Genomic DNA, 25,695 nt, shown 5'->3' on the forward strand with positions numbered 1-25,695 from the left:
CATCAATCCAATTAATTACCGCCGACCGCGAAACTTGCGTGATATTGTTTCGTACGCATACACGTACCCCTCTCCTCGAGAGTTCATCCCCTGGTGGCGTTTGCTCTTTCCGCCCCAAGGGGTGGCTTTTGCTCCAGATAAAAACAAATAGAGCCTGCACCGAAGACCGAGAGAGCGCGATAAGTGGAGCAGTTCATTAATATGCATAAATTGACATATACGCGCGCGCACAAAAGATGTACGGACGCATCTCTCTTAATATTCACTCGCGTCGAGTGCACACTCGCAAGCGACCCCGTCATCAACGCCCACCCGCCACGCAAAACTTGTCAAGTCACACACATGTCATCTTGCCGACGAACGCTTAATTGATTGAAAACTTTTCACTTCAGCGGAATCGCCTATCGTCGCTGATGCCTTTTATTCCTTAGTCATTGTGATATCGCCACATTTCGCCCTTTCATTTCAATTCAATCCCGGGAAAATTTATAGTTTTCAACCACCCCTTGCAGGCAGTGCACTTTTCGACGCCAAAGATGAAAAATATGAACATGGGACCTTATTCCAAAGGTTGTTTTATCATTTTAACTCCACCCTAGCCAGGTATTCAACAAGTGAATTTGGAATTTTAATTATTTTTTTAGACACTAATAAATGAAAATAAGCCATATTAGGGCGATGCATCTTTTCTTTTGCAATTATTTCAAATTTTAAGGTTCACATTCAATCCTTGTGTATTTATTTGCCATTGGAGTAGCAAATAAATTTTAATTTTGTTTAAAGTGGATTGATACATGACAATGATTGAAATTTATTTTGATTAATTGTCTGCTAAAAGTCGCAGATGATCTCATTACATATCAGCTTGAAAAATTGTGTCAACAATGTGCAATAGTCAAATTAGGGCTTACAGTTAAATTTCAGCCTCTTGCCAAATTTCTTGAAATTTAAATGTTTTTCAATTATGTAATACATTTTCGTTTGATTCCTCTTGTTGTGAATTATGAGCTAAATTTCCCTTCTAGAGAGATAAATCGTGATTTTCAATGAGGAGACAGTGCTCACCGTTAGATTGGCATGCAAGTTTGCTTAGAGCCGATTTTCTCACAAATTTTAACAGCTACCTGGCAAATTTTTAGCAGTTTTCTCATATTTACAAAGCATTTCAAGTAAGGGTAATAAGAATTTTCAAGAATTTTCTGTAAAGCTTTTGTTGTATCAATTTCATAGCGATTTTTGCAACACTCGAATTTGCGTTTCATTTGTGAGCAATCGCCATTTCCACAGCGAAATGTGAATTAAATGTTTCCCCCATAATCAATTAGAGTGAATATTAAAAAAAATCACTCTAAATATATGCCACTCTCAGACACCAGCGCAATATTTTAAAGCAATTTTCATGTTTCCAAAAGTGTGTATTGACATTGATGCAGTTAAATTGGCCGACTGTGACAAAAATTCAATTGGTATGCAACCTGCACGGCGGTCTTGTACGGCAGGTCATATAGATATAGTTGTTAATGTTAACATAAAATAGTGTAGAATTATTTTTGCAGTTCATGAAAAAGCAACGGGTGTTAAATTTTAACTTTTATTTGACTTAAATTGTATTCGAAACCACTCACATAAATGCATAAATAAGATAAAGGTAAAATATTGCACTGTTTTGCACCAATATCATTGATTAAGACAGTGAAGCTTTACCTTTGTCCAGCATTCTTTCATTAAATTTAAAATTAGGTTCTAGTATAACTTTCAGAATGCAATACCATCATCGACACTGAGTATTTTATGATGTTTGGTTCAGTAGAAGCAAGTTAGGTGGCAGCATAAGACTGGCACATTTCACAGGAAGCTGCTTTTGGTTTTTTGCTGAAAGTGATGATATGCTATGAACAATTTTCTCGCTTTTATTCAGGTTTAGTGGACATTGAAACAAAAAAGTTTTGTATATTTAGTGATATTTTATTTGACTCACAATGAACGAACGGCTATTTTTCCATAAGTTACTTATCCATCTAATGAAAAGCTATGCTGCTGTGAACCTTACTCGGTAAGAGAGTATCTTTTCTATTTCATATTAACTGTTTTCTTCAATTATATTATTTAAAACACACAATTGGAACTCACAGGTGAAGCAGACGGTAGATGAGTAAAAACCTAAAAACCATTTCATAGGTATAGTTGCAAAATACTAAAACTCCACGACAGCCACGGAAAAAAGTTACGTTTGCAAAAATATAGACCACCATTGCTACTTCACAAATGCCACTTAGTTAATTATTATTGTTCACATTTACTTGGAGCAATTTGAGAAACTCAATTGAGGAATGTTCGATGTCCAGCCTCAGCAGCTGGAGCTTTTTAGTTAACAAGGTTTTTGTCTGATATGACATGTAAATTTTACCGTTTATGCAAAAAGGTTTGCTTCTCTGTGCTTTAAACTTATCATTCGATTCACCTCGTTTCTTCAATCATTATCCACGTAATGGCACTTCAACAATAGAAATTCTGTCAAAACAGTTTTGATTCGTCGTTTCTTTTTCTAATGATTTAAAAAAGTCAAGGCAAACCAATTGTACATATCACAAGAAAACTCGTCCTGCTATGGCAATTGACAGCATCTAAGTTTACTTTGGTCTCTGTATCCCTCTTTTTTTATCCAAAAAAGCGTTCACCGTGTCTAAAAAGCAGCAATTTAACCTGTGTGACGAAGCCATTAGTTATTATGTTAGCTTTTTTGGTTGCTCCCAGAAGCAGAGACAACCTGTTGCAAGGGTTTCCATTCACATTACTTTGACAATTTGCGGAGACGACTTAGGAAATGCTCATCCATCGCTTATTGAGACTTCACGTACATACATTAAATCGACACTTTACTCACTTGACATCATGCTTGGTTCTTTTTTTGCGCCGAAAATTAGTTTGGTCAGTGACCACCATCTAAAAGTAAAACCTAACTCTAGTTACAAATCAAGGAATTAGTGCTGGTGAGTTGGGAAACGAAATGTTAGTCAATAGTTTGAGAAGGGATGCTGGCCTCCGGTCCATCGCCTATCCTGAAGAAGCGGTGACGGTCTTCTTCTCCATGTCTTGCTGGTTGCCTTCCAGCAGCAGCTGCTCTCGCTTCTGACGAGCCATTTCGCAGCGCTTCTCCTACAAAGACAGCAAAACATCAATTACTTCTGCAAACCAATCAAGTGTTGATCTTGCAAGTTATGTCCAGCATGCAACTTTACAATTTCTGTCATCAACAAATGAAAATAAGCACACACAAGCACAAATCTAGCAAATACTCACATGCTCGACCAGCTTAGACTTAAGCTTTTCCTCGTGGATGGACCTGCGGTTCTCAGCGTCCTTCAGCTTGCTTTGGATTTGCTCCTGGATGATTTGCAATTTTTCCAGCTTCTGCTTGTTGTCCTCCCTCACTCGGGCGCATGACTCAGCCTAATAACCGTGCAGCAATACAAAATCACACACATGCACACAAAATGCAACAAAAAAACAACGCATTCCAATTGTGCTGCTTGCAATTTACTTTCTACTTTTCCGAGTTACGTTCAAGCCAGTATAAAATATATAATAGGAAAACGTGGTTATCCAAAACTTACATGCTCCTTCAGCCTTTCCAGTTGCTTCCTAAGATGCTCTTCACGTTGCTCAGAGGCAGTGCGCAACCTCTCTTCCAGCGAGTTGCGGACCTCTTCAGTCATCTTGTCTCCTGACTCGGTGGTTGACTGTCGGTGCTTGTCAACGATTTCCAACTGCAAAATAATTTTATTGTAACTAACTTATCTTACATCAGAAAAAAATTAAATTGCGTAATAAAATTAATAATACTATTTTCAATGATTGGTTTTATAAATTTATATTCTTACATGATCCTTGACTTTGCTGATGAGATCTCCAAGGAATTCCTCGTGCTTCTCAGTGTGGATCTTCATCTTCTGATCCAGAGCGCTCTTGGTGGCGTTGATGAACTCCTGGGTCTTCTCATCGCGCTTCTTAGCAGCCTCCTCAATGCGGCCCATTTTTGCCTTCAGCTCATTCAGCTTGGTGGCCTCCAGAGTCTGGAAAAATGGTAAGACTGATTCACTGATTAAAGGTGTATTGTTGAAACAAACCTTGCGCCTCTCCTCAGCTGCGATCATTTTCTCGGTGATGGACTCGATGTCAGGAGTCTTGGCGGTAGGAGACACTGGCCTGGGCTTAGGAGGGGTGTCAGTCACAGGATCAGCAAGGATGACTTCATAGCGGAGACCACCGCGGGACTCTTCCTGGCAGCGGATTTCAGTGGCTGCAAAAAAGGTTTCAAATTTTTAATTCAAGATTTTTATCCAGATATAAAACTTAGTAAATAAATAGAGGAATTGAGAAAACATCCACCAGCTCAACGATTTAAAATATTAAAAGACTGTGAAATATGGTCCTAATGTTCTGGCGCATCTTTGGCATTTATTAGAGTGCCGAGATGTCGCTTTTAAGTTTTACGACCCCCCACAGAACACGGCTTCCTGCCATTTAAGCTTGCGCAATCTGTTTGGAGCCAATTTCCATTGGCACATTCCCCGGTGGCAATTGAGGAAGCTGGATACACCCTGGCACGAATTAAGTTTGTTGTAATTTAATATTGATTGACGGCGGAGCAGAAGCAGCGCGTTAGTGCATGTGGGGCTGGAGAGGCGGCCACACCACCGAGTGGAGTTCCCCAAAGCCAGCAGACTAGGTCAATACCCGTGGCTCCAGCCTTTCTCTGCACCGCACTAAAACCCACCCCCTCGCGCTAATAAACCAACGCACTCTCACGCCGGGTGCCAGACTGCCTGCCTGCGCCTGGCCTGCTCGCTCGCCGGCAGCTCGGGAGAATCAACCAGTAGCACATTAACACCGGCTGGAAGCCCGGAAAATACGGAAAACTCGTTAATACGACACAAGTGGAATACATGCTATGAGAGCACCGAGTTTGAACTGAAACGTTTCTGAATTATTCGTAAAATTTGCAAAATTTAATACTAATACATTTGCAATAAAATACCAAAGAGAAAAAAATCTCTGTAACTTGCAGCAGCATGCAATTTTTAAATTGAAAACTACACGATTGAGATATTCTGATTTTACTCTTGAGAAGGACTTCTATCACGCAATGTACGATTACGATTTGAGTGGAAAACTGAAATTGCCTTCGTGACTGGCAATGCAGTCAAGTTGAACAGTTTCAAAAGAAACGTATGATTAAGAGGCCCAAAATATGGGAGTGCGACCAAAATACAGCGAGCCACGTGCTGGGGTTGTAAGGGTGTGGAGCCGGGAGCGCGTCTAGGGTCGCGATCACCATGTATGGCACAAGACGACACCCGCCGCCGGTCTAACATATAAGAAGAGAGACTATCGATCCCGTGGTCGGCGCCACGGAGTCTGCACTGGGGCCGCGTGACGTCACTTTTCATTCCGCAGCACCGTGACTCATCCGTGCGGTGCACATTACTTACCCCCTTTATCCTTGACTCGCTTTTTAGTTTCGGGAAAGACCGTGAATATTACGTATACATAGTATATACATAATTACGGCGAGCAGAGACCCATTGGTCATGCCAATGTCGCACAAGTCTCTCGTGACCACAAATTTATTCGCCTGGGAATACATGGTTTGGCCGATAAATCATGTGAATTTATCGGCCAAACGCATAATGAAGTTGGAACATCGATTCGTGCTGATTAGACAACACTTACTGATGAACTTGACCTTCTTGTTCTTGCCGCCGCCGCCACCACGACCGCTCTTCGGCTTCTTCAGAGGAACGCTTCGCCGTGACCCTGCTTGTCCATTTCGGGGATTAGTTAAAAAAGCAAGGGGCTTCAACCCGCTTGGACTGGGCAAAGTTTGTTTTGATTGCTTCACGGGTGGAAAATCGCTGTTTCAAAATAAAAGCTGATCGGTTTTATCATAATATTGGAAAAAATTGGAAAACAAATCCCACCGCATGTTTCTTATTAGCGTGAAATTTCTATTTGCATCTGTCAATACATAAAATAAATCAAAATTTCACAAATGAATGCTTTTACAACCGTCATAGGCTCGAAAGAAACTTTTGCATTGTCCTTGGGCGCATTTATTCGTGATTTATTTCCCTATCCTTATAGCATTACGAATTCACACGAGAGAAGATTTAAAAAATGATTCAAAGGCACCGCCGCCGCAATTTTAGTTGCTCTTTTTATATTCACCGTCAAAAGACTTTTCCTTATGCGCTCGTCGGGGGGCAAACTGTTGAATGTTGCAAACGGCCAGTATGCAGTGAGCGCGCAGGTACACACGAGCAAGTTGATACAAAATGCATGAGCACAGGAGCGCAGCATTCATCGCGCCCAGGCGGCTTTAATGAGCGTTAATTACCAGCTAACAAAGGCCGTTTAGAAACTCGTCTGTCGCTCGCCGCCGAGAGCCCTTTTGGAAGGGTTTCACCGAGACTCTCGGGGGGCGACATACGCACAACGAGACAAACAGGGCGTGGCGCCGTCGCAAATTTCATCCCCTCAACGACCGGCATCAGCCCGGCACCAGATGCTACTCACGGCTTTATTTGTTATCTTTCTCTTACATTTTTTACCAGTCAACTCCAAAACTTGTTTTCTGATGGAGCAGTTTTGTAATATTCTTTTTAATTATTTGAAAAGCAGAAAAACGATTATAAATTATGAAACAGTTAAAATCTCTCATCATTTTTGAAAACCAAAAGTGTAAGAATAATAGATTCAAAATACTGATATGGAAATTGATTTTTAAAGAAAAAAAATAATCAATGAGTCTATGACGTCAGTATAGATGTACCGACTCCAGTTTGATTAATCATCGGCACTGGCGCCAAATGGACTTGTCCGTTGCTCATGAAAACCTCAGAGGTGCATAAAAGTCAGCCCTCTGAGCTGACTAAGAAAAAAGCCAGCATTACAACCCTACGTTGCCATGGAAACACCTGGAAGGCGAATTTTATCGCTCCTGGTTGAGCCGGTTGGACCAGGGCAGGGAAGTATGGTGCAAATGAAAGTTTCCCCCACATTTGCATACGAGAAATTTTGCATTCTAGTCAGCTGACTTTTAATTACACGGAAAGGCCGCTGCCAGAATTGGAGACAAAGTGCAAACATGGGAGTACTTAGTTGGAGGATGAAAAGGGTGGTGTGCCTTTTAATCCGCTGAAAATGCAGAGCGAACTTTGGTGCGCTTTTCAAGTATCTGGAGTGCTTCGCCAACGGCTGGCGCGAGAAGTTTAAGTTTAAATCTCGGCCAAGCGGAGAGGCAAGTTTAACGAAACGTATTTTGCTTAAGAGCCCAGTTAAGAGTTTTGGTTTAGAAAATTAATGTGAAATTATAAGAAAAATAAAATCCAAAAAAGGTATTACAAGATATCTGGAGATTGCATTTCTTTGCAAAGCAGCAAGAGCGGAATATTTATTAAAGGAAATATGGGAAAGATCTTCTCGAATCTATTTTCTCGATGAATAATAAAGCAGAAAACGACCAACACGTTCGAAGGACAATGCAAAACAATTTGGCAGCGTGAAGCAATCAATAGCGCCAGACAGTACGTGACTATGCCGGCGGGCCGTATCGGCGCCGGCCGAATTTCGCTAAGCCCAAACCGGGGGAGCGGCGGAAACGCGAAAGGGTGCGATACCTGCGAGGGGCGCCCGGCAGGAGTGGCAGAAGCACTGCAGCACCGACCTCTTAACCAGTTCGACGATCATGCTGCCTGTCTGGTTGCGTACTGTACTGGCCGACTACAGCAGCCAGACTGGCAAAGGGCTGCTCACTGCTGAGCACCGCATCCCCTTTGCCCCACCCTTCTGCATCTTGGAATCGATACTCCCTCGAAAAAACCGACCCCGAAGGCTTTCTACCTTGCCGTAGGAAAACGCGTGTGCTGACTACACGGGGAAGCACGCCGGTAAATTTATTAAATGATTTCGATGACAGCAGAATAAATGTTCAAAAATAATATTTTATTTTGCTTCAATTAAATCTTGAAATCATACCGTGTGCCTTTTTTGAGGATATTTTAAAAGAAAGTAATAGTTTTGTTTTTTCAGGAGATGCTAATAAGTCCTCAATAGTAATTAGCACTATGCAAAGGTTTAAAATTGATAGGTTACAATTCAATTACTCAAAATGCGGCGTAACTGTATTTCAAACGTATGAATTTTGGTCGATAGCAAACGATTTGCCGCCACCCGCATTACCGCGTAAAACATTGTTGTCCTTCATATTGGAAATGCTACGTTAGCAACAACAATCGCGTTTCTGATAGCTTTATAATTTTATTATTATATTGATGCATTTTGTCATCCAAATTTAGAGTGTACAAAAGCTAAACATGGCCACTTCACCTACAAAACAGAAAATAACTTTTTTATTTTGTTTCTTGTTTCCAGGAATATATTACTATCTCTACATTTTTATGCTACTTATTATCTCATTCCACAAGTGTGAACTTGATTTAAAATTCGTTATAACGTTGAAAAAACATAGTACGACCATTTGGTTTCCTAAAGAAATATCGTATATTTTGAGGAAATGATCCCAAACAGCCTTATCTTTAATAAAAGGTAAACAAACATTTTCAAGTAAAAAATACCTTCAAAAAAATATCTGATGACAAACAAGCCATTTAATTGTTTCCTATATTGATTGCCTTCTGAATTGGGACTCTGCCAAGACAAGCGGCATGAACGCAAAAGTCAGACACGATAATATCACTGCGGACTTTTCCGCCTCTCGCTGCTGTGGCACCGACAGTAAAAAATTGTATGGAACATAATATTTTATAAAAATCTCTTATATTAACTAAAACTAAGCAATAATAAATAATTATTTAGGTTAAAAATGATACTACTGTCAGCGTAACACCCAAGGAATTTTATTTCTGCAATGAATCGGACAGAAAATTAAAATTTAATATTTATAAATTATCAATAATAAAAATCTAACCGTTTTGTATTCGTTTCATAAATGAAAAAAGTCTCCCCGGCGGGGAATCGAACCCCGGTCTCCCGCGTGACAGGCGGGGATACTGACCACTATACTACCGAGGACTTGGTACGATGTGAGCAACTACTCGCGCTTTGTTGGCAGCTCCGCTTTGTAACGAACTTGCGCAGAAGCACGTGGAGAGCAACGCATGATGTGACCTCGAGTACGCCTTAAGAGATTACCGGAAAGATTCGGTATTATGTACACATACATGTTTAATTGTACGCACGTGCATTTTGCACATGGTAAAGGAAGGCCGTGCCTGCTAAACGTTTGCGCCACCAAATGCCTTATAAAAGAGCCTAGAACGTCAATTCACATTTTGCCATCAACATCACGCATGATGACAAAAGAACTAATGGTCACTAAATTTAAATTAGGAGAGCAGATTGCTAGATGCAGTTTTGAAACTCACTGCCAGCTATGATTGTATGGTTTATTTTTTAAAATTATTTTTATACGTTTCAAAAATATAAAAATAAGGAAACCTCAGTTCTAAAATTTGAAAGTAAAATTAAAAACATATTTTTATGAGTTTTTGAACATTGAAATAACATTCTCCCGCATTTGCACGACGCCTATGTTAGCTTTTGTGAATTATCAGAGCCTAATTTAGGGGCGGAGCCAGGGGTGCACCGGTTGCCGCGTGACTCGCTTGGCTCCGGCAAGTCTGGGTCATGGTGCACGCGAGACCTGGAACGCAATCTACTTCTTTGAGGTTCAAGTAACGGTGGAGTTGAAATGTTTCCCGAATACGAAAACTAGAAAAAGTTATTCTAATTTGAGAGTCTGAATGGGTGACGATCACGCCATCAAACTTTGGGATGAAGGGTGAAGCCACGTGCGCCATGAATTCTTCATGAACACATGTCTAGTCTTGCCCAGCCACAGCCACGGGATCGATTTTGGGATAAAAATGATCGAACTTAGAGTGAAAGAAAAGTGACGGCGGTTTTCTATTCACTTCATGAGGCTCACAAACAATCAAGTAATGAATGCGAGGTGAAAATCAATACAAAACCGCGTAAAACTGCCACTTGAACTGTGTTAGAAAGTCGCCCTTTTCACTCGGCTCGGTGACATTTTCTCAAATTCGCTCCCATTATGGTAAAAAGCGAATAAAAGAGAGCGCTGCTTTTCCTGTACGCAGAACGCCGATAATTATCTTAATTCTCTTTGTTCCGACCACGTTTTATTGCTTTAAAATCACCGAGTCATGCAACCGCCGTCCGCGCAGAATTATTATACTTCCTGAATTCGGGAAAATTCACGCCAGTCGAGTGCGGCGTCGGTTCAACTGCATGTTACATAAATCGATACGCCAAACAGCCGGGAAAAGTGCATCGCTCGTACCGGATCGTGTACTTTCCAAACAAATTTACGGAGCCAAGGGGATCGACTCTCCGGCCACGAGTACTAGTTGGAGAATTTATTTCACTTCACTGCACAATCCGCCTCGATGGCTCAGTGTGAATGCGAATCAATGCGATAAATATTGTGGCTTACTTGCGGTCGCAAACAGGAATAGGAAATATAGCATTTTTTATTGCTCTCGGATGTCTCGGATAAAGAGGAATACTTTTTAAAATTTTCCAACCAAATTTGTTTAAAAATTGAATTAAGAAATATTTAATATTTCTTTAAATTTAATTTTACTAATTATTTAAGTTATTAATGCCTTATCAACGCAAAAAATTAAAGATAATTCTATAATTTAGCATATTTTTAAGGTTTTGGGTTTAATATTTTGTTGAGCTGATGGATTATTAAGTCTAATTAACCTCTAATACTCCCTTGAATCACTCGTAGAAATTTCAATGGATAGAACGAATCAGAAATTGACAAAACCCTATAGACACAAAAAAAATGAAACAGGTACTCACGATCACCTGATGGGGTCATGGTGTCTGGCTCGGTGTGTTCTGGTTGGGATCTGCAAGCAAAAGAAAGCAGAGCGCGAGTTTAGTGGATGCGGCTGATACAGCGGCACAAGAGGAAGAAATGGACTTGGCCCTCTCCGTCCGTTTCACCCCCAGCTGGAGTAAAGGAGGGTGTATTTGGCCAAGGGATGAACGTGTGTCGCACTGCCGCTGTTCAGTCGCCTCTCTGCACGGCGGGTGTGCAGACGCAGACGGCCACGCCTCTGGTTCGAATCCCGAGCACGACCCTCCGCGGCCACCCCAAATGTACGACGCGAAAACTTATCTCTCCGCAATGTTCCCAGCTGCTGCAATTACTCATCTGCCGGTGTAGGGGTGTAACTCGATCCAAAAAATTACCACTTTACAGCCGGAAAGTGAGCTTGGTACTATAAATGCACGTCCAATCACGAAAAGGGCGGCTTCCGGACGAAATTGGATGTGTAGAGTAAAATGGGTTTATTTATTTAGAATAAATTTAATTCTATAAAACATAAAAAGCAGTATTTTGAATTTGATAATTATTTTGCAACATACGTAACCAATAAACAAGAAAAATTTATAGAGTTTCATGCACACATATCATCAATAAGGGAGGTTAAAATAGTAAAAGCTAACTCAAATTAGGAAAATATCAATAGATTTATAGCTTTACCAGCAAAAAATATAAATGAGCCGATTTTAAATCAATATTCACTCAAATACTCAGATCAAATACATGGGATGTTTTTTTTTTAAATCAAATTGACACGAATATCACCAGAAGGAATTAGACGAGCATAGCTTAGAAAATTCCAAAATTATGTTACAGCCAAAAACCACGGACTCGATTTTCACACACGAAAAAACTGAGCACAAGCAAGCAAAACATGCAGAAGGGACACTTACTGGAGACTGCCCATTTTCCGGGTTTGTCCTTCCAGAAAAAAACTATAAAAAGAAAATTAAAAATTAATTAAACGTTAAGGGGAATAATTTAATCGCAACGCAACTCTGTTTTGTGTTTAAATTATTCACGCAGCGGGGAGCAAAAGGCGGAAGTAAAATCGCGTGCGCATCGACACTCGAACCAAAAAATAAATAATGCACGCGTTTCCGCTGATAATTTCAGCGCTTCCTCTTTTCTAGCCCTATTATAATCGCTTTCACCTTTGATCCAAGCGAGCCGAAAAGACAAAATCAGCATAATCTGTTGCGGACAGAGGGTCGCAAGTGAAACTTTTGTTTGTTTCACCGAGCAGAAAGGTCTCGCTTAAGTAAGTTACTGTTTTTTTCAGCAATAAGGTTCAGTTCACTTAATTAAATCTTCTGGACGCCCCTCAAGCGTAATTCATTAATAAGTTAGCCAGATTAGTACTGTGCAAGAGTCAAGGGAGATAAATTTAAGTTACAATAAACAATTACGCAATTAGTTAGGCCATGAAATTTAGTGACAAGCGTTGTACAGTCTAACAGTTTTAAACATTTAGCATTGTTGACTATAACAAGTAATTCATTTGGTTAATTGTTTGTGAAATTTAGCTCAACAGTTTATCTCTAGGTGAGAGTTACATAATGAAATCAGGCCCGAGGAACAGTTGAATTTTAGATTTTGCATAATTCCTCAATGATTTTTTGAAACACGGCCGGGATAAGAGTCGAAAAGCGGCTGTCTGGCGTCTTGTGTCTGTGTTTCAGGCAGACAGCTGGGCGCGTGCAGCTGGAGAAGGTCAGTGCCCCACCCTGTAGCAGTAGCAGTGCGAACGAAAAACGCTACAACCAGGGTTGCAGCCAAATCGATAACGGCTACACGCGCCGCTCGCCGAAAAGCACACATTTTTGACATTTTTGTACTCTCACACGGTCCAATAATCAAAAAAATTAATCGGGCTTCTAAGAACTGTCTTTAATTAATTTCCATCTTTAATTTTCAAGAAAATAAAATATTAAGAGGGTTTTGGAGTACTCATATATATTTATATCAAGTCAGTTTACTAACAACTATTCAAGTTAGAAAGAAAAAACATTTAAAAACAGACTGTTTTACCATCCAAACAAATAAATGATCGAAAAGTGGCAAAATAAAATTGCGTAATCTGCGTTAAGAAATTTAATAATCACGTCTCGAAGCGTGCAAAGTTAAAATGCTGAGTTTAACGTTCATTGGTGCAAAGCAAATTAAGCATCTGCACAAAAGGGTTGCGCAATTTCGCGCATCGGGCTCAAGGAGCAAAGCAAGTAACATGCTATCGCGAATTGAAGGAAACGGTGTGCAGGAAGCCGTAGCCATAATGAAAGCTATCTTTGCCGAATTCACGGAGCAAATCAACGCTTATAACGAGCGAATTGTGCAATACTGTAGTGTGCTTATGTGTAAAAAATTCAATTCTATTATTCAAAGCGAGGGGAAAGAAGCGTTAACAATTTAACAACTCCCTGTTGCTATGCGGGAAGTATTTCAACTATTTTCAATCGAAAACGTAAGCAAAAGAGGAAAATAATTTTAGCAGGGTGAAGAACCGAGTTGGTTTCGCCATAATGTCGATTTCAACCCTTGACAACACACGCCCAGGTGCGAATTCAAAATGAAAGTGAAAACAAACCGAGCTACAAGAGTTGGTTGCGAATTTCCGGAATTTCAAGCAGGCATGACAGAAAAGGGAATGGAAAGAGTACAAATATGAATTCAAACTCACCAGAAAACGAAAAGCGAGTGGAAAAAGTTCGGTCACGAACGTCCAAGTGCAACAATCGACTGCAGGAGCGCTTTTTACGCGTCAAGTTCAGATTGTTGTGTAGCAGCTTTCCCTCGCTTTCGTCTTGTTTATATATCCCCTTACTCGAACTCCGCCGTTTCTGTCAAGCAGACCCAGCAACCAATCAGAGCCCGCTGTTTCCGTCCGCTGATTGGTCAGAGCTGCCTCGTTGCCGCCGACTGGATGAATTTGAACCGTTTTGGCAAATTCACTGTGCTGGAAAGTTCCTATCCGTTTGCAATCTTCACTAGAAATCGCGGATGGAATTTTAAACATAAAATTGTAAATTGTAAAAAGTATTAAATTTCAATTCATTTTTTTTCTTTTGATTGGTGGTATTATCAAGAAAAGTGTTTTCATGTTTAGCTTTCGTTTTGACACAATTCAAAATGCACTCAAGGTTATAACGTAATTGAAAACAAAATAACATAAAATGCGTATTTTCATATACTGCGTTAAGTTTGCCACACATTAACGAAATTTCTTCACAAAAGTATTTAATCCACTTTTTTTGTATGACATGTAAAATCAAACTTACATCAAATAATAATTTTACTAGAATTAAGTTTCAATCTGGCATATTTTATTTCCTGTGTTGTTATGTGATAATAAAATCAGTTGATTACCAAAAAAATCATATATATTTTGTGCGGATAGATCTTTTTCAGTACAAAATCAAACGCCATGCAGCAATGCGAATTACGAGCTTAATATATAATGATAATAATTTTGCGTTTGCATTAGAGGCGATGTATCTCGAAGAGGCACATACGCACATATAATTTTAATGATTTGGCCGTTAATGGTTCCAATTCATCAAACTGTGAGCAGACCTCCGAGAGAGGAATGCGTTGGTGTGTGGGTTCAAAACGGCCGTTGCAAGTCGTTGTGGAGCGGAGAAGACGGTTAAACCACAGAGACGAGAAGCCGCCGAGTGTAGGTCGGTCCACTCGCTAAATAAGGAAAGAGCAACTTGCGAGAAGAATATGTACAGCCTTATATTTATTAAAATAAAAGCGACGGAGTAACGAGTGTTCGCACGCAGCTGAGGATAATAAAATGCTTTTCTTCACTTCCCAGAGTCTATAATGCAAGTTCGTAGTTTGAAATCATTACTTATTGTTAAGTCTATTATTGGATCCTGTTGTACAGTATCGCGAAACTGTGCTATAGCTAATAGATGGAGAAAAAGTGCTGTCAATAAATTGTCAGTTCAATTAAATGCACGAAGATTGTGATCGCCTCATTTGCATATATAGGGTGTGCTTGCTCTAGAGGTGACAATTAAATCAGGACAGCGCATAGACCTATTTATTTAAATATTTATTGTTGGTTTTCTAATTTAATAATGGAATTAAAATGTTTTGAAGTAGGCTCATCGCAGGTGGTCGTGTAAATTGTAAATTTCCATAAATTCTTTGAAAAATATTTCGGGCATTTACAAAAAAATAGTCCAGCCGCAACAATATGCTTTTCATAGCGTGAATGAGAAAGAAACCCCCCAAATTATTTAATTAGGCGCAGAAATAAAATCAGAAGCGAGAAACCGTTGATTTTCAGATTTGTCCCAATTTTTCGAAAAATTAAACCGTTAATTTTTCGCTTGATTTTGATCCCTCTCGTCGCAATATACCCAATGGTTTGCGTATTTGAACTAAATTTCACTAAATTGTGAAATAAATCGTGGTTTTGCAGTAGGGAGACAGCTTGATTAGTTTGTGCCAACTATATCAAAAACTAAAACAGCAACCTGGCAAATTGTGAGCATTTTCCTAATTTTTAAACAGTATCTCACGTAAACAAGGTAAAAAGGATTTTGTACAAAATTTCCGGAAAACTATTATTAATAAAATTTTATCGATTTTTGTCACTGTTAAATTTTAATGTGGCCTATATTTTGTTAAACACAGCATTACTCAATGGGGCTTGTGCTTCACAAAATATAAATTTATTTTGAAATTTGACGCGCATTAGAAATCACGCTTTCGACGTAATGGATTTCTGGTTGCGCTGTCTGCGCGTCTGATTCATTTTTAAAATCTACTTTGTCATCCAAGCTGATTCAGAGGCCGTAATTTAATGCAACTCTCTCTCCGGTCCTGCAGTGTAACTCTGTTCTTAAGGCCAATAAAGGGGGCAAAAGTGTTGCTAAAGTTGAACGAACCGTGGGGCCACCATATGTGAGCTATATTGGAAGAGAGAGAAAGAGAGGCACCACGCCAAACTAATTATCCTAACGATTTTGTCCTGTCGCACGCGATATCCACCCATATAAACAGTAAATAATGCGCAAGTTCTTCCACACAAACACAAAAAGACACACGCAAAAGAATAAGGCGGCTATATAGGCTGCGGAATCGTTTTTTTTTTAATTTTGAAGATATCTGAAAAATATAGAGAATAAATGTGCCTTCCTCTTTGTCTGTATAGTAAATGGAAAATGGCAATTCTCTCGAAGATATATTTTACCTTCCTGTTGCTTTGTAATTATTACTATAAAATTGAAAGAGAAAAATTGCAATTTATAATTTTACTTTATATTATTATACTTCTTATTCTTTTTGTAAATTAAGTGAAATGTTTGATATTGAAACCCAGCACTAAACCAATCAAATTTTATGTTTATTAGAGGGATTCGGAGAGATTGAAGGATACTCAGAAAACCAATTCTCGAGGACTCCTCTGGGAGAGTGCAATAATGTGCCGCCGTGACTTCAAGGAAGTCAGCGGTGCATGTCGGCTTCTTACTCGCAGTCTGTGTGCGGTGGTTTATTGCGCGCCTTATGCTTCACACACACACACACACACACACACCGCGTGTACTTAGCAACACCAACCGAAGAAGTGGTTGCGCAAAAATTATCGCACGTCTCACAGAAGAATGAGGAGATGGTCGACGCGCAGCGTTACACACAGCTTGCACGTTTCATGGTCAAACACTCGATGCAGACAATTAACTTTTGCTTTTAAATCCAGAAGCATTTAAACGGCGACCCTAATACCAAAACTAACTATATAAACTCGTGGCGTATAATTTAAGCAGTCAGAAGATTGGCGAAGGAGACCGATAAGAGGCAAGAAATAAAGAAGGCAACGCTTGCGTCACTTGGGAAATGCACACATAGACAAGAGAGTGATTAATTTAATTTCCATGCAGCGACCTGTTGTGAAATTAGCAAATTAACTGTTCTGGCCGCCGGATAAGGCATTGAAAAAAGCACTTGCTGAACAATCAGGAAAAGAATTGATAGATTTTCAAGACATGCTTTTCTTTCTCTTTGCGTCATACAAAAGCGAGTTGTCTTCAAAACTTGTAATCGTTGATACATTTCAATTCGAAAAATTGCTTAAAATTATTCTGCGACAAATACAATGTAGAAGTCTCAGCCAGCCGTGCTGCACCGCGCCAGCCGGCAAATTTTGGGTCACGTGGGCAGCCGCCAACCGCCGTGAATTTAGCTAAACTGCGCCAGCCACCGGTGAAAATGGCCAGCCACCTCAGCCAGGCAAAAAATTCAGCTAAGCTGGTCCCGCCAGCCGCCGCCTTAAATCTCGCGGCTTAAGACCTCAAGTAAAATCCAAAAGAATAAAATCGGCGGAATGTACTGGGCACCAGTCTTGACAGAGGAATAAAAATCCAAGTAAAAATTTTCCTCTTAATTGGACTAATATATTAAAATGAATTAGTATGTATTTCAAGTCAATGCCAACTATTTTAATATATTCCTTTACTGCGATCATCAATCAGAGCAAATCAACTGTAAAAATAAGAGACGCACTTCTTCGACGTTTTCTTTCTTTCTCTCTTTTGAGGCAAGGTGAACAAACAGCAGACAAGCGGCCGTTGCTGCTGGTGACTCATACTCTGTATACTGTCCTACTGCCTCACGAACAAAAGATAAAATAACACGCAAAACGCTGGCCGGAGAAAAGTCGCAAGGCGCAACCGTCTCAACGGTCGTGCGCGAGCATTAAAACAGTCCCACGCATCTTTAATACTTATACAGCCATGCTAGTGACTTATCATTGAATACACTCTTATTGTTTTTGTTTGAAAAGTGGCTGATGAAATGTCAAGAAGTGGGACTGATTAATTATATGAGAGTAATTATTGTAAAAGCTCCTCACCGCAAGTAAACCAGATTTTTTTCTGCGCATTTACCCACTATGGAGGCGCAGCAAATCCAACGCGATACTTTATCTTGCTTGCAAAATTATATAGCTCTTTATGTTTTAGTTTCAACCAGTTACGCGCAAATGAAATAATACCAGGTTTGCTCATATTTCACCACAGCATTATTTAATTTAAATATCATTTTTCTAAATCGTTGCATACACTATAAACCTAGTAGTAATTTTTAAATTTAAGTAGTATTAAAAACGTCCAAAAAATTAGACTTGAGATTACGGTTTCAGAACACGAATTAAGTTATCTACGATGCCGGTGATGGCGTCGGTCGTTTTTATTGTATGGAGCTGCCTTATCTTTTAGCTGGGGCTGTGGCTTGTATAGCACCATTCCTGGCACCACCAGCGGTCCTTTTGGAGCTATCTTTGGCTTTGAGGCTGTGGCAGTTAAGTTGAAGGCTTGAGAAGAATTCTGCATTCTTTGCAGTTTTGCCTCAATCTCTTGTATTTTAGTCATGGGACTGAAAGTGAAAAACATTTGATAAATACTCACAGGACCTAGTTAGAATATAAAATCCTACCTTGATTTTTTCTCGTCTGACTTGGTCTTGGTACCAGAAAGAGCCGGAATAAGAATCTCTGGTTTGTGTCTCTCTAAATCTTCCTGTAATAGTCAAACGCAGAAAGATTTTTATTTTATTTTTCATTTAATCAGTTCTTTGGTAGACAGCAAAGGATAACTTTTTAACAGTGTTTTTTTACCAGTTCTGTGCCTTTTTTGCACTTGTTTAAAGAAACTCGAAATTGACAACTTTTGCCATCAAAACCAAATTTAACGGTAACTGAATGTCTATGGTTCACAGCGTTTAGTATTTTTAAATTATATTTTGAGCATTCTAAAACAAAAATAATTAGAATTTTGCCTCATAAAGTTGGCGAGTGAGCTAAAGGGGCAAAATTCAATAGTGGAAAAATTTGTTTGCATAAACCTGGTAGGAACTAGCCGCAAAAAACTGCAAATGACCGAATGTGCTAAAAACCAGTTATTCGCATGCCCAGCCCTGCTTTTAATATCAAAGGACTGAATTAACTTATTTTTTTCTACGCAAAATGATATTAAATAATATCATTATTACAGCGCCTTTTCCCAGTAACTCCTCACAATGAAACTCTGTCAAAAATTTATGCAAAAAACCCAACCCTTTGTCAAAGGTTTCTGGAGAAAGGCTATGCCACATTGATATCACACGCAAAATTACTTTTGGAACACTGGTGGCGAGTCGAACAGTGATGGTTCTGGTCCCGACAAGTTTCCCATGCAATGCTTTCATGGCATGGGAGGCCTCAGAGATTGACTTGTATGTGATGAATGCATAGCCCCTCGGCTGGCCTGCCAAGGGGCCTTGGCGGTGGAATAATAGGTCAAACTTCTCGATGGCACCATAGGATTGCAGCAGTTTCAGTAAAGTAAACCAGTAACAGAAAAAACAAGATTATTAGAACTCCTGTTCCTCTTCCTATAACCACTATGTGATTTTCCATAAAAAAATAAGTGGGGCAGTGCGATTTAGAACAACTGTGCCTTCTGCACTGCTAATAGAGCAAAGACCAACAAGACTAAAAAATTTGATTTATTTGGCAATTCTTTGACCATCTAAAAATGGTACCTACTCTGTAACTCGGGGGTCCAGATTGCCAATCCACAATCGGCGTTCATCTTCACTGCCCCTGGGTAGAGGCTCTAATGGCAAAGGAGGTTGGTTGTTTAATTCCTGCAAACACAAAGGTAAATTAAGGATTGGAAGTCAAACGAGACGGAAAATACATGGCATTGAAACGCCTTCAACAATCCTCCTGTCCATTTTGTAATTTATGTAATAACTTTACTTATATATATATATATATATATATATATATATATATATATATATATATATATATATATATATATATAGGGAGAATTGAAATTAGCTAGTTATGTAGCTTAAAAGTTACCCCAAGCCTACCCCTGAAGCACACCCATAAAATTAGCTATGCTCTCTAATAGCCTATGTATGTATGTATTGAGGTTGAGGTTTCAATTATTTGTAATTCGATTTCTTTTTATCCATTTTAATGAATTAAACATTGCGAGAATTTAACCTTACCTCTTTGTAGCTCATTTCAGCGATTTTACTTCGCTCTTGCGCTCAAAAGTGCCCATGAAAGCGCGATATTAATTATACAACACCTAAGTCGAAACTGGGCCTTCTTAGTCTTGGCCTAATAAAATCGGCTATAAGGCTATTTAAAGCTAAAGCTTTATGTACATATGTTAGTTTCGTTTTCTTCTGTCAGTCTTGTGTTGTTGTTTTTCGTTTTACGAGATGGCCCTTCCCCTCTACACGACTCACAGCTCACAGCCAGAACCTGGCCAGAACCAAACATGTGATCGCTCAACTACCAACTTAACAAGGTTCACAACAAAGAGCCACACAGACACCGAGATCTGCCTGTCTCCCGTTCATTTTTTAGTTTGAAGATTTGATTATCATACAATTTTTGGGTATGTATTTTGATGGCAATCTAAATTATGTGTTCTAGTAGCCTCTCGACACTTCATTACACAATGACATTATAATTAAGTTGACGCTAAAGGGTAAAACAAAAACAAAACTGCACATCGCACCTACAAAAGAAAATTTTAGGATCGAAAGGTCTCGTGATTCTTCATCAACACAATGATAACCACGATAACCACCAATGATATTATTTTTTATTCTATTCTGTTAGATATTAATTGCTTTTTATTATGGTCATGACTCAATTAGTGGCCACTTAACAAAAATTGTTTAATTGTCTTAGCATGAACGAAGTACATATTTGCTTGGGAGTATGGATATGATATGTATCTATCTACTATTTGAGTCACCACCATTATGTTACTGATATTGCAACTTCGGTTAATGTGCAACTACAGATAAATGTGTCTTTTAATTTTTCTGTCCTTGCTTATATCTACATTGTAAATAAGCCACTTTATTTTCTATAATGTTGCACACATTTGATAATGTCCTTATTAAATTTTCAGGAGCTCTGCAGTGATGGAAGCCAAACTAGAATTAGTAATGGAAAGTATGCTTCGTAGACCCAACGTCACAGGAATCATGTTCACTGACGAAAAGGGTCTCTGCGTTGGAACTAAAGGTACGTGCTCCACGCTCACATCTGGAGGAATCTCAAGGGTGGCTGAACTGACTGCCAAACTGGATCCAGACGGCAAAACGCCGACCATGATCCAGTTTGATAGCAACTCGGAGCAACTGCTCATCAAGCAGCGGTGCAATCTGACTGGCACTGTCATGAAAACCAGGTCTGAAGAGCCGGTTGTGTGATATAATATAATTATCGCCCCATTTCTAGTGATATGTGATCATAAACTAAATATTTAGTTATTAATTGACCAACCAAAGACCAAGAAGATATAATCGTAAAGCCTTGGCGTTCCATAATTTTTTTATCATTTGAATATGCTCTACATTTTATTTTAGAACTGTAACATTTATCCTGCTCCTGTTAAGATTGAGACTGAATAGAGAAGGAATCAATTTTGTTGGACTAATTGGTGATGTTGGATTAAAATATAACAGACGAGTAGAATTAAACATGTTCTTTTATTACTCTTCTTCACTTTGTTACAACCAAATGCATTTTTTATTTACAGTAAAAACCACTTGCAGTTTCAACCACAGTTAAAATTCGTTGGTTAAAAGTCGTCCTCGGCATACACGTTCATCTCACCCCCTCGAATATGTGATAAATATGTTTTAGCAACAGTGCAAAATGCAATTTGGGTGGTGGTAAATGTTTGGTGTAGCAATTTTGTATCACTATATAATCTAAAGGCTATTTCCAATATTCGTTTCAACAGTTTTGCTCCTTTTTGATACATTTCCTATTAAATCCGTGCTGAAAAATGAACCAGCCACTGGCGCATTCCAAACTGAACGAACCATTTGCTTGAGAAAATGAGTACAACAAGCTGCATTTGGCATGCGTACAAAAGAACTCTCTTCATTAGGCCTAACAACTCTTATCATTCTTTTATCGTGAGCTATTTTAACTTCTTAATGCAATTTAAATTGAGCCTCTATTTTTCCCCGGAAGCATTTTTCAACATCAAATGACTCTGTGTGTGTTGTTCAGTAAGGTGCACTTAATTATTGTTGCGAAGTGAGGAATTGTTATTGCAAACAAGACACTATTGCTGCTTGAGTCTCTGCCTTCGGGAGCAGAAAATTTCATTTTTCTTGCCACCCGATATTGAACATCGAGAGTGATAAGGCATTTTGCAAATTAGCAGTATAGCTCTGGGAATAATTGTTGCACCTGGGAGTGAAGTTGCAAACACAAAAACATACCTTCAACTAAGGATGGTAGACACTCGACTTGGATCCTACTTTCTTGTTGGCGAGTAACCAGGATCAGAATCTAATGTTGTACCCCGTGTCTACCATCCTTAACATCAACTAATTAGGTAGAAGGTGGCGCTGAATGCAAAAATTGAGTACATAGCAGTGAGATTCTAGTACAGGCTTTTCAACACAATAATAAAATCGACTCACAGTGCATTTTAGAAGAAGGCAGCTCAAATAAGGTGCGAGATTAAACGAAACTCGCGGGTGTGATAAAATTACTGAGAGCAGAGAGGGTTGCATTTTTTAAAGTAAATTTTGGTTTTGGAAAACAATTTTATGTTGGTTAGCAGTAATTGGAACGAAATCTTTCGGTGTCATGCAGGTTGGTGGTAAAGTAATTTGAATATTAAATTTCAACAGAAATTCTTAAACACTTACGCGTTTTTCGACAAACACAACAAAAAGAGTTAAAATAGGTTGCACTTTTACATACTGAAGCAACCTGAACAACGTTCTGGTTTAGATACAAAAGTTAAATGCAAATTAATGTAATTCGATATACAAGTTATAATATTGTATATATATGCAATCATCACGCATTACTTTTAACCAAAATAATTTTGCACCTCTCTCTCTTAAAAATTGTCCTAGTTAGAGATAGAAGAGTGTGAAGTCTTGTGCTTGTGAAGTGCGTTTGCTGTGCAATTTTCTCAGATTTTTACTTTCATCATATCTGCCTCTAAATCTGGATCTCGAAGTAAAACCTAGTTTTATTCAATTTGTCGTCCTGCTCATCCTCCCCGTCGTAGTCCTCGTCAGTTACAAAATTAATCTCTATTTGTTCGATGATATCTTCGTCGTCGCCAAGTCCTTGCCCCGGATCTGGCGCGAACGCCCACTCCTAGAGACACCCGTTGCCCCAGCACGCGCACCACGGCAGACTGCCGCTAGGCGCCGGCAGGGGTGTCCGATTGCTGTTGCTGCCCTCGCGGCTGCTGATACTGCTGCGTCCGTCCAGCAGCAGGTCCTCGCTGTTCGGACGCTCAAACACGCCGTTCTTGCGTCGCTGCGGGGCCGACGTGCGCGCGCCCGACTCCACAGACACGCTGCGGCTCTTCAACGCCTTGGCTTTGCTGTTAGGCTGCAAGTTAATTGCTCGTTAGTTGCAGAAAATGTCATGTTTGTGGCTCTAATGAGCAATGATTCTTGATGACCTCATAGCCGGCAATTTTTGAAATTAAAATTGCATTTTATAAAGTTACTCGCGATGCAAATTGATGAAGTAAAATAATTGCCATCAAGAAACATTATTCTAATTTGAGATGATTTTTTCCTTGCACATATTGAATAAAAATATTAATTTTATTTGAACTTCTTGAAAAAAAATAATCAACTATATACTTCAATAATTCACTGCACTAAGACACAAATTAATCAATCATCCCTGTGATGTTACCTAAAATAAATTCGGTTTGCAGTGCAGTCAAATATTTAACATCATTAGTATCATTTCCGTTAAGTTACAATATGTGCGAGGAAAAAATCGATTGTTAACAAACACTAAATTGGTTACATTAATCTCACCAACTTCACTACTGAAATAAAATACTGAAAATGTAAACAAATTGAAACCTATTATACACACAAAAATATGCGATTACGAAGATTTTGTGTTTTGACAGACGTGACAAACCAATGAACAAAGGACAAAGCAGACCAAATTTCCGTTAACCATGCTGACAAGAGGTTCAAATTTTGGTATGTAACAAGGGCGAATTAACAATCATGAGGGCTAGAGTATATATGGCACAGAAGGTGTTGTTATCACACTTCTCACGTGGTAAACACGGAAATCAGAAAACAATTTTGCACCTCACAAGTGGTGAAGTCCAAGAACAGAATTTGGCATTTTCGGAAATGAGGCAACTTACATGAACTCAAATGTGGAAAAACGCAAAATTCCCACAATGATGGCTCTAACAGAGCCTTCTAAAAATCAAGCATTAATCGAGTTTTAGCGGAAAGCTGTTCGCAATTTTTGCAGTAAAGTTTACATCAGAGGTAAATTTAAAGTGCACATGCCTGCGTTTCGCCTTCTTTGGAAGTTCCTCTCCGTAAGATGCCGCCGTTCTGGCTGAGCTTCTTGTTGGCAGTCTTGTTGCTCGTTGGGCTGGTTGCTGCGCTCGAGCCCGAGTCCTCTTGGCTCTTGCTCTTTCGCATGTGGCTCTTGCCCTCTTTTTCTTCCCTGATTGCTTCCCTGGCCGCGCTACTGTTTGTACTTGCAACCACGGCTGCTTCAATGGCTGAAATGTCAACGTTCAGGCGTCACAAAAGAAGCAAAAAGGCGAAAAATTGTAAATATATTGAGAGTATAAATTGGAAAAGTGAGTGTCGGTGAACTGCAACACAAGTTTTTTGGTGCTCGTGTGTAACTGAAAATTTTGCGTTCCATCTCATCATGCGGTCTGACTGAGCGAAATTCATCGCTCTTTAATGCCTAGAAAAATACCAAAAAATTTGATAATTGCGGCTGGTATATTTGTATTTGAACAAAAGTGATACCAGGGTAGAAGAAGCTGAACAAAAAATACAGAGTATAATTATATCGAGAGAGCAGGATGATGAATTGGTAAAATATTCGAGTATATATTCATGTACAGAAGGTGGTGCAGAGAGGAAGTAGGTGGAACTTCTACTAGTTGAGTAGCTACCTTTCAAAATCAAAGCTGCATCAAAACCTCCACTGGTATTCCTGCTCAATTTGTTAGTATGCAACCTTGTGAGGAGAGCACAAGGTGGCCTGGTTGCATACTCACAAGAAACTGCAGGTTTTGGAGCTGCCATCAAGAATGAGTACACACACTTAAATCGCATGGTCACCACATGGGGAAATTTGCCAAATTTGTACAAAAGAGGAAATAGAGTGGGCATTGTCTAGATCACAAGAAAAGAGAAAAGAGCACGTAATTTGAGGTATATTCAGGTTGATAAAAGACATAAGAGCGGGTTTAATAGTGAGTAAAACCAAACGTATTATTCAGTCTCTAGCGTCAATACCTATCGTGGGCTTTGGCTGAGGCGCTGGCGCCTTTCTTGTAGGAACTGCTGGGGGCGGCGGCGGGGGCGGGTTGCTTGGAGGCCTGATGTGATTTGGAGGTGGTGTGTACGGGGGTGGCGCGAGGTTGCCATTGCATTGAGGTGGGAGGACACGAACACCCTGTCAAAGAAAATTCTTATTTTGGGGTGACAATCAATTTAATTGTTCACAAGTCGAGATGATATATAAGATATAAGCTCTATTTTAATTTTTGTGGGAGCCACGTGGGTACCTTTGAAGGCTGATGCATGAGTTTAATTTGATGGAATGTAAAAGCCGTTAAATTTTCTGTAATTTTTTAACGCGAATAATTTCCAAACAATAACAGAAAAATGAATCACAGCTTGCTCTTTACCTTGATAATTTTTTATCAAACCCAAAATCAACA

The 25,695-nt window shown here is 39.3% G+C and overlaps 3 protein-coding genes and 1 non-coding gene across 14 annotated transcripts in view; all 4 read right to left on the bottom strand.

The window, feature by feature from the left end:
- Nucleotides 1-1,944: 1,944 nt before the first annotated feature.
- On the bottom strand, nt 1,945-13,779 carry stai (stathmin). Of its 4 annotated transcripts, XM_065476556.1 has the most exons (8): nt 13,626-13,779; nt 11,839-11,880; nt 10,915-10,964; nt 4,128-4,300; nt 3,882-4,073; nt 3,615-3,767; nt 3,301-3,450; nt 1,945-3,156 (listed from the first exon to the last, which is right to left on the bottom strand). In XM_065476556.1, exons 2-8 carry the CDS (start codon nt 11,850-11,852, stop codon nt 3,055-3,057), a joined length of 834 nt encoding a protein of 277 aa, XP_065332628.1. In that variant the 5' UTR covers nt 11,853-11,880; nt 13,626-13,779; the 3' UTR covers nt 1,945-3,054. The 4 variants fall into 4 exon arrangements, with proteins under 4 accessions (XP_065332628.1, XP_065332636.1, XP_065332620.1 ...); XM_065476564.1 differs by lacking the exon at nt 11,839-11,880 and having other exon boundaries at nt 13,626-13,776; XM_065476548.1 differs by lacking the exons at nt 10,915-10,964; nt 11,839-11,880; nt 13,626-13,779 and adding exons at nt 5,734-5,817; nt 7,680-7,786.
- On the bottom strand, nt 9,022-9,093 carry TRNAD-GUC (transfer RNA aspartic acid (anticodon GUC)). The gene has a single exon. It is a non-coding gene; the product is annotated as a tRNA-Asp (tRNA).
- A 4,181-nt stretch (nt 13,780-17,960) lies between the features above and the next one.
- On the bottom strand, nt 17,961-20,181 carry LOC135934259 (probable RNA-binding protein 18). Its single transcript, XM_065475867.1, has 5 exons — nt 19,961-20,181; nt 19,483-19,585; nt 19,073-19,284; nt 18,395-18,477; nt 17,961-18,334 (listed from the first exon to the last, which is right to left on the bottom strand). The coding sequence occupies exons 1-5, from the start codon at nt 19,973-19,975 to the stop codon at nt 18,115-18,117; spliced, it is 633 nt and encodes a 210-aa protein (XP_065331939.1). The 5' UTR covers nt 19,976-20,181; the 3' UTR covers nt 17,961-18,114.
- A 1,266-nt stretch (nt 20,182-21,447) lies between these two features.
- The window catches only part of LOC135934257 (uncharacterized), a 56,045-nt gene continuing 51,797 nt past the window's right edge, over nt 21,448-25,695 (bottom strand). For 5 of the 8 annotated variants that reach the window (XM_065475866.1, XM_065475864.1, XM_065475862.1 and 2 more), the window contains 5 exons: nt 25,268-25,427; nt 24,922-25,047; nt 24,293-24,513; nt 24,083-24,199; nt 21,448-23,351 (listed from right to left, as the gene is read on the bottom strand). In XM_065475866.1, the coding sequence (XP_065331938.1) occupies nt 23,112-23,351; nt 24,083-24,199; nt 24,293-24,513; nt 24,922-25,047; nt 25,268-25,427 (864 nt within the window). In that variant the 3' untranslated portion in view covers nt 21,448-23,111. The remainder of the gene's footprint in view (nt 23,352-24,082; nt 24,200-24,292; nt 24,514-24,921; nt 25,048-25,267; nt 25,428-25,695) is intronic. The other 3 variants (XM_065475865.1, XM_065475861.1, XM_065475860.1) reach the window with 3 other exon arrangements.

This window comes from Cloeon dipterum, chromosome 1, assembly GCF_949628265.1.
Source record: "Cloeon dipterum chromosome 1, ieCloDipt1.1, whole genome shotgun sequence".
NCBI lineage: Eukaryota > Metazoa > Arthropoda > Insecta > Ephemeroptera > Baetidae > Cloeon > Cloeon dipterum.

What these genes read in the sequence shown, in the direction of transcription:
- stai (XM_065476548.1), bottom strand. Translation starts at nt 7,749, where the DNA reads ATGATCGTCGAACTGGTTAAGAGGTCGGTGCTGCAGTGCTTCTGCCAC. An exon ending in TCAGCAAAGTCAAGGATCAT is followed by an intron (nt 3,768 to 3,881) that starts GTAAGAATATAA and finishes ATTATTTTGCAG; the next exon opens with TTGGAAATCGTTGACAAGCA. An exon ending in TGGAAAGGCTGAAGGAGCAT is followed by an intron (nt 3,451 to 3,614) that starts GTAAGTTTTGGA and finishes CACGGTTATTAG; the next exon opens with GCTGAGTCATGCGCCCGAGT.
- LOC135934259 (XM_065475867.1), bottom strand. An exon ending in GGACCCCCGAGTTACAGAGT is followed by an intron (nt 19,285 to 19,482) that starts AGGTACCATTTT and finishes TCTGTTACTGGT; the next exon opens with TTACTTTACTGAAACTGCTG. An exon ending in TCGCCACCAGTGTTCCAAAA is followed by an intron (nt 18,478 to 19,072) that starts GTAATTTTGCGT and finishes TGACTATTACAG; the next exon opens with GAAGATTTAGAGAGACACAA.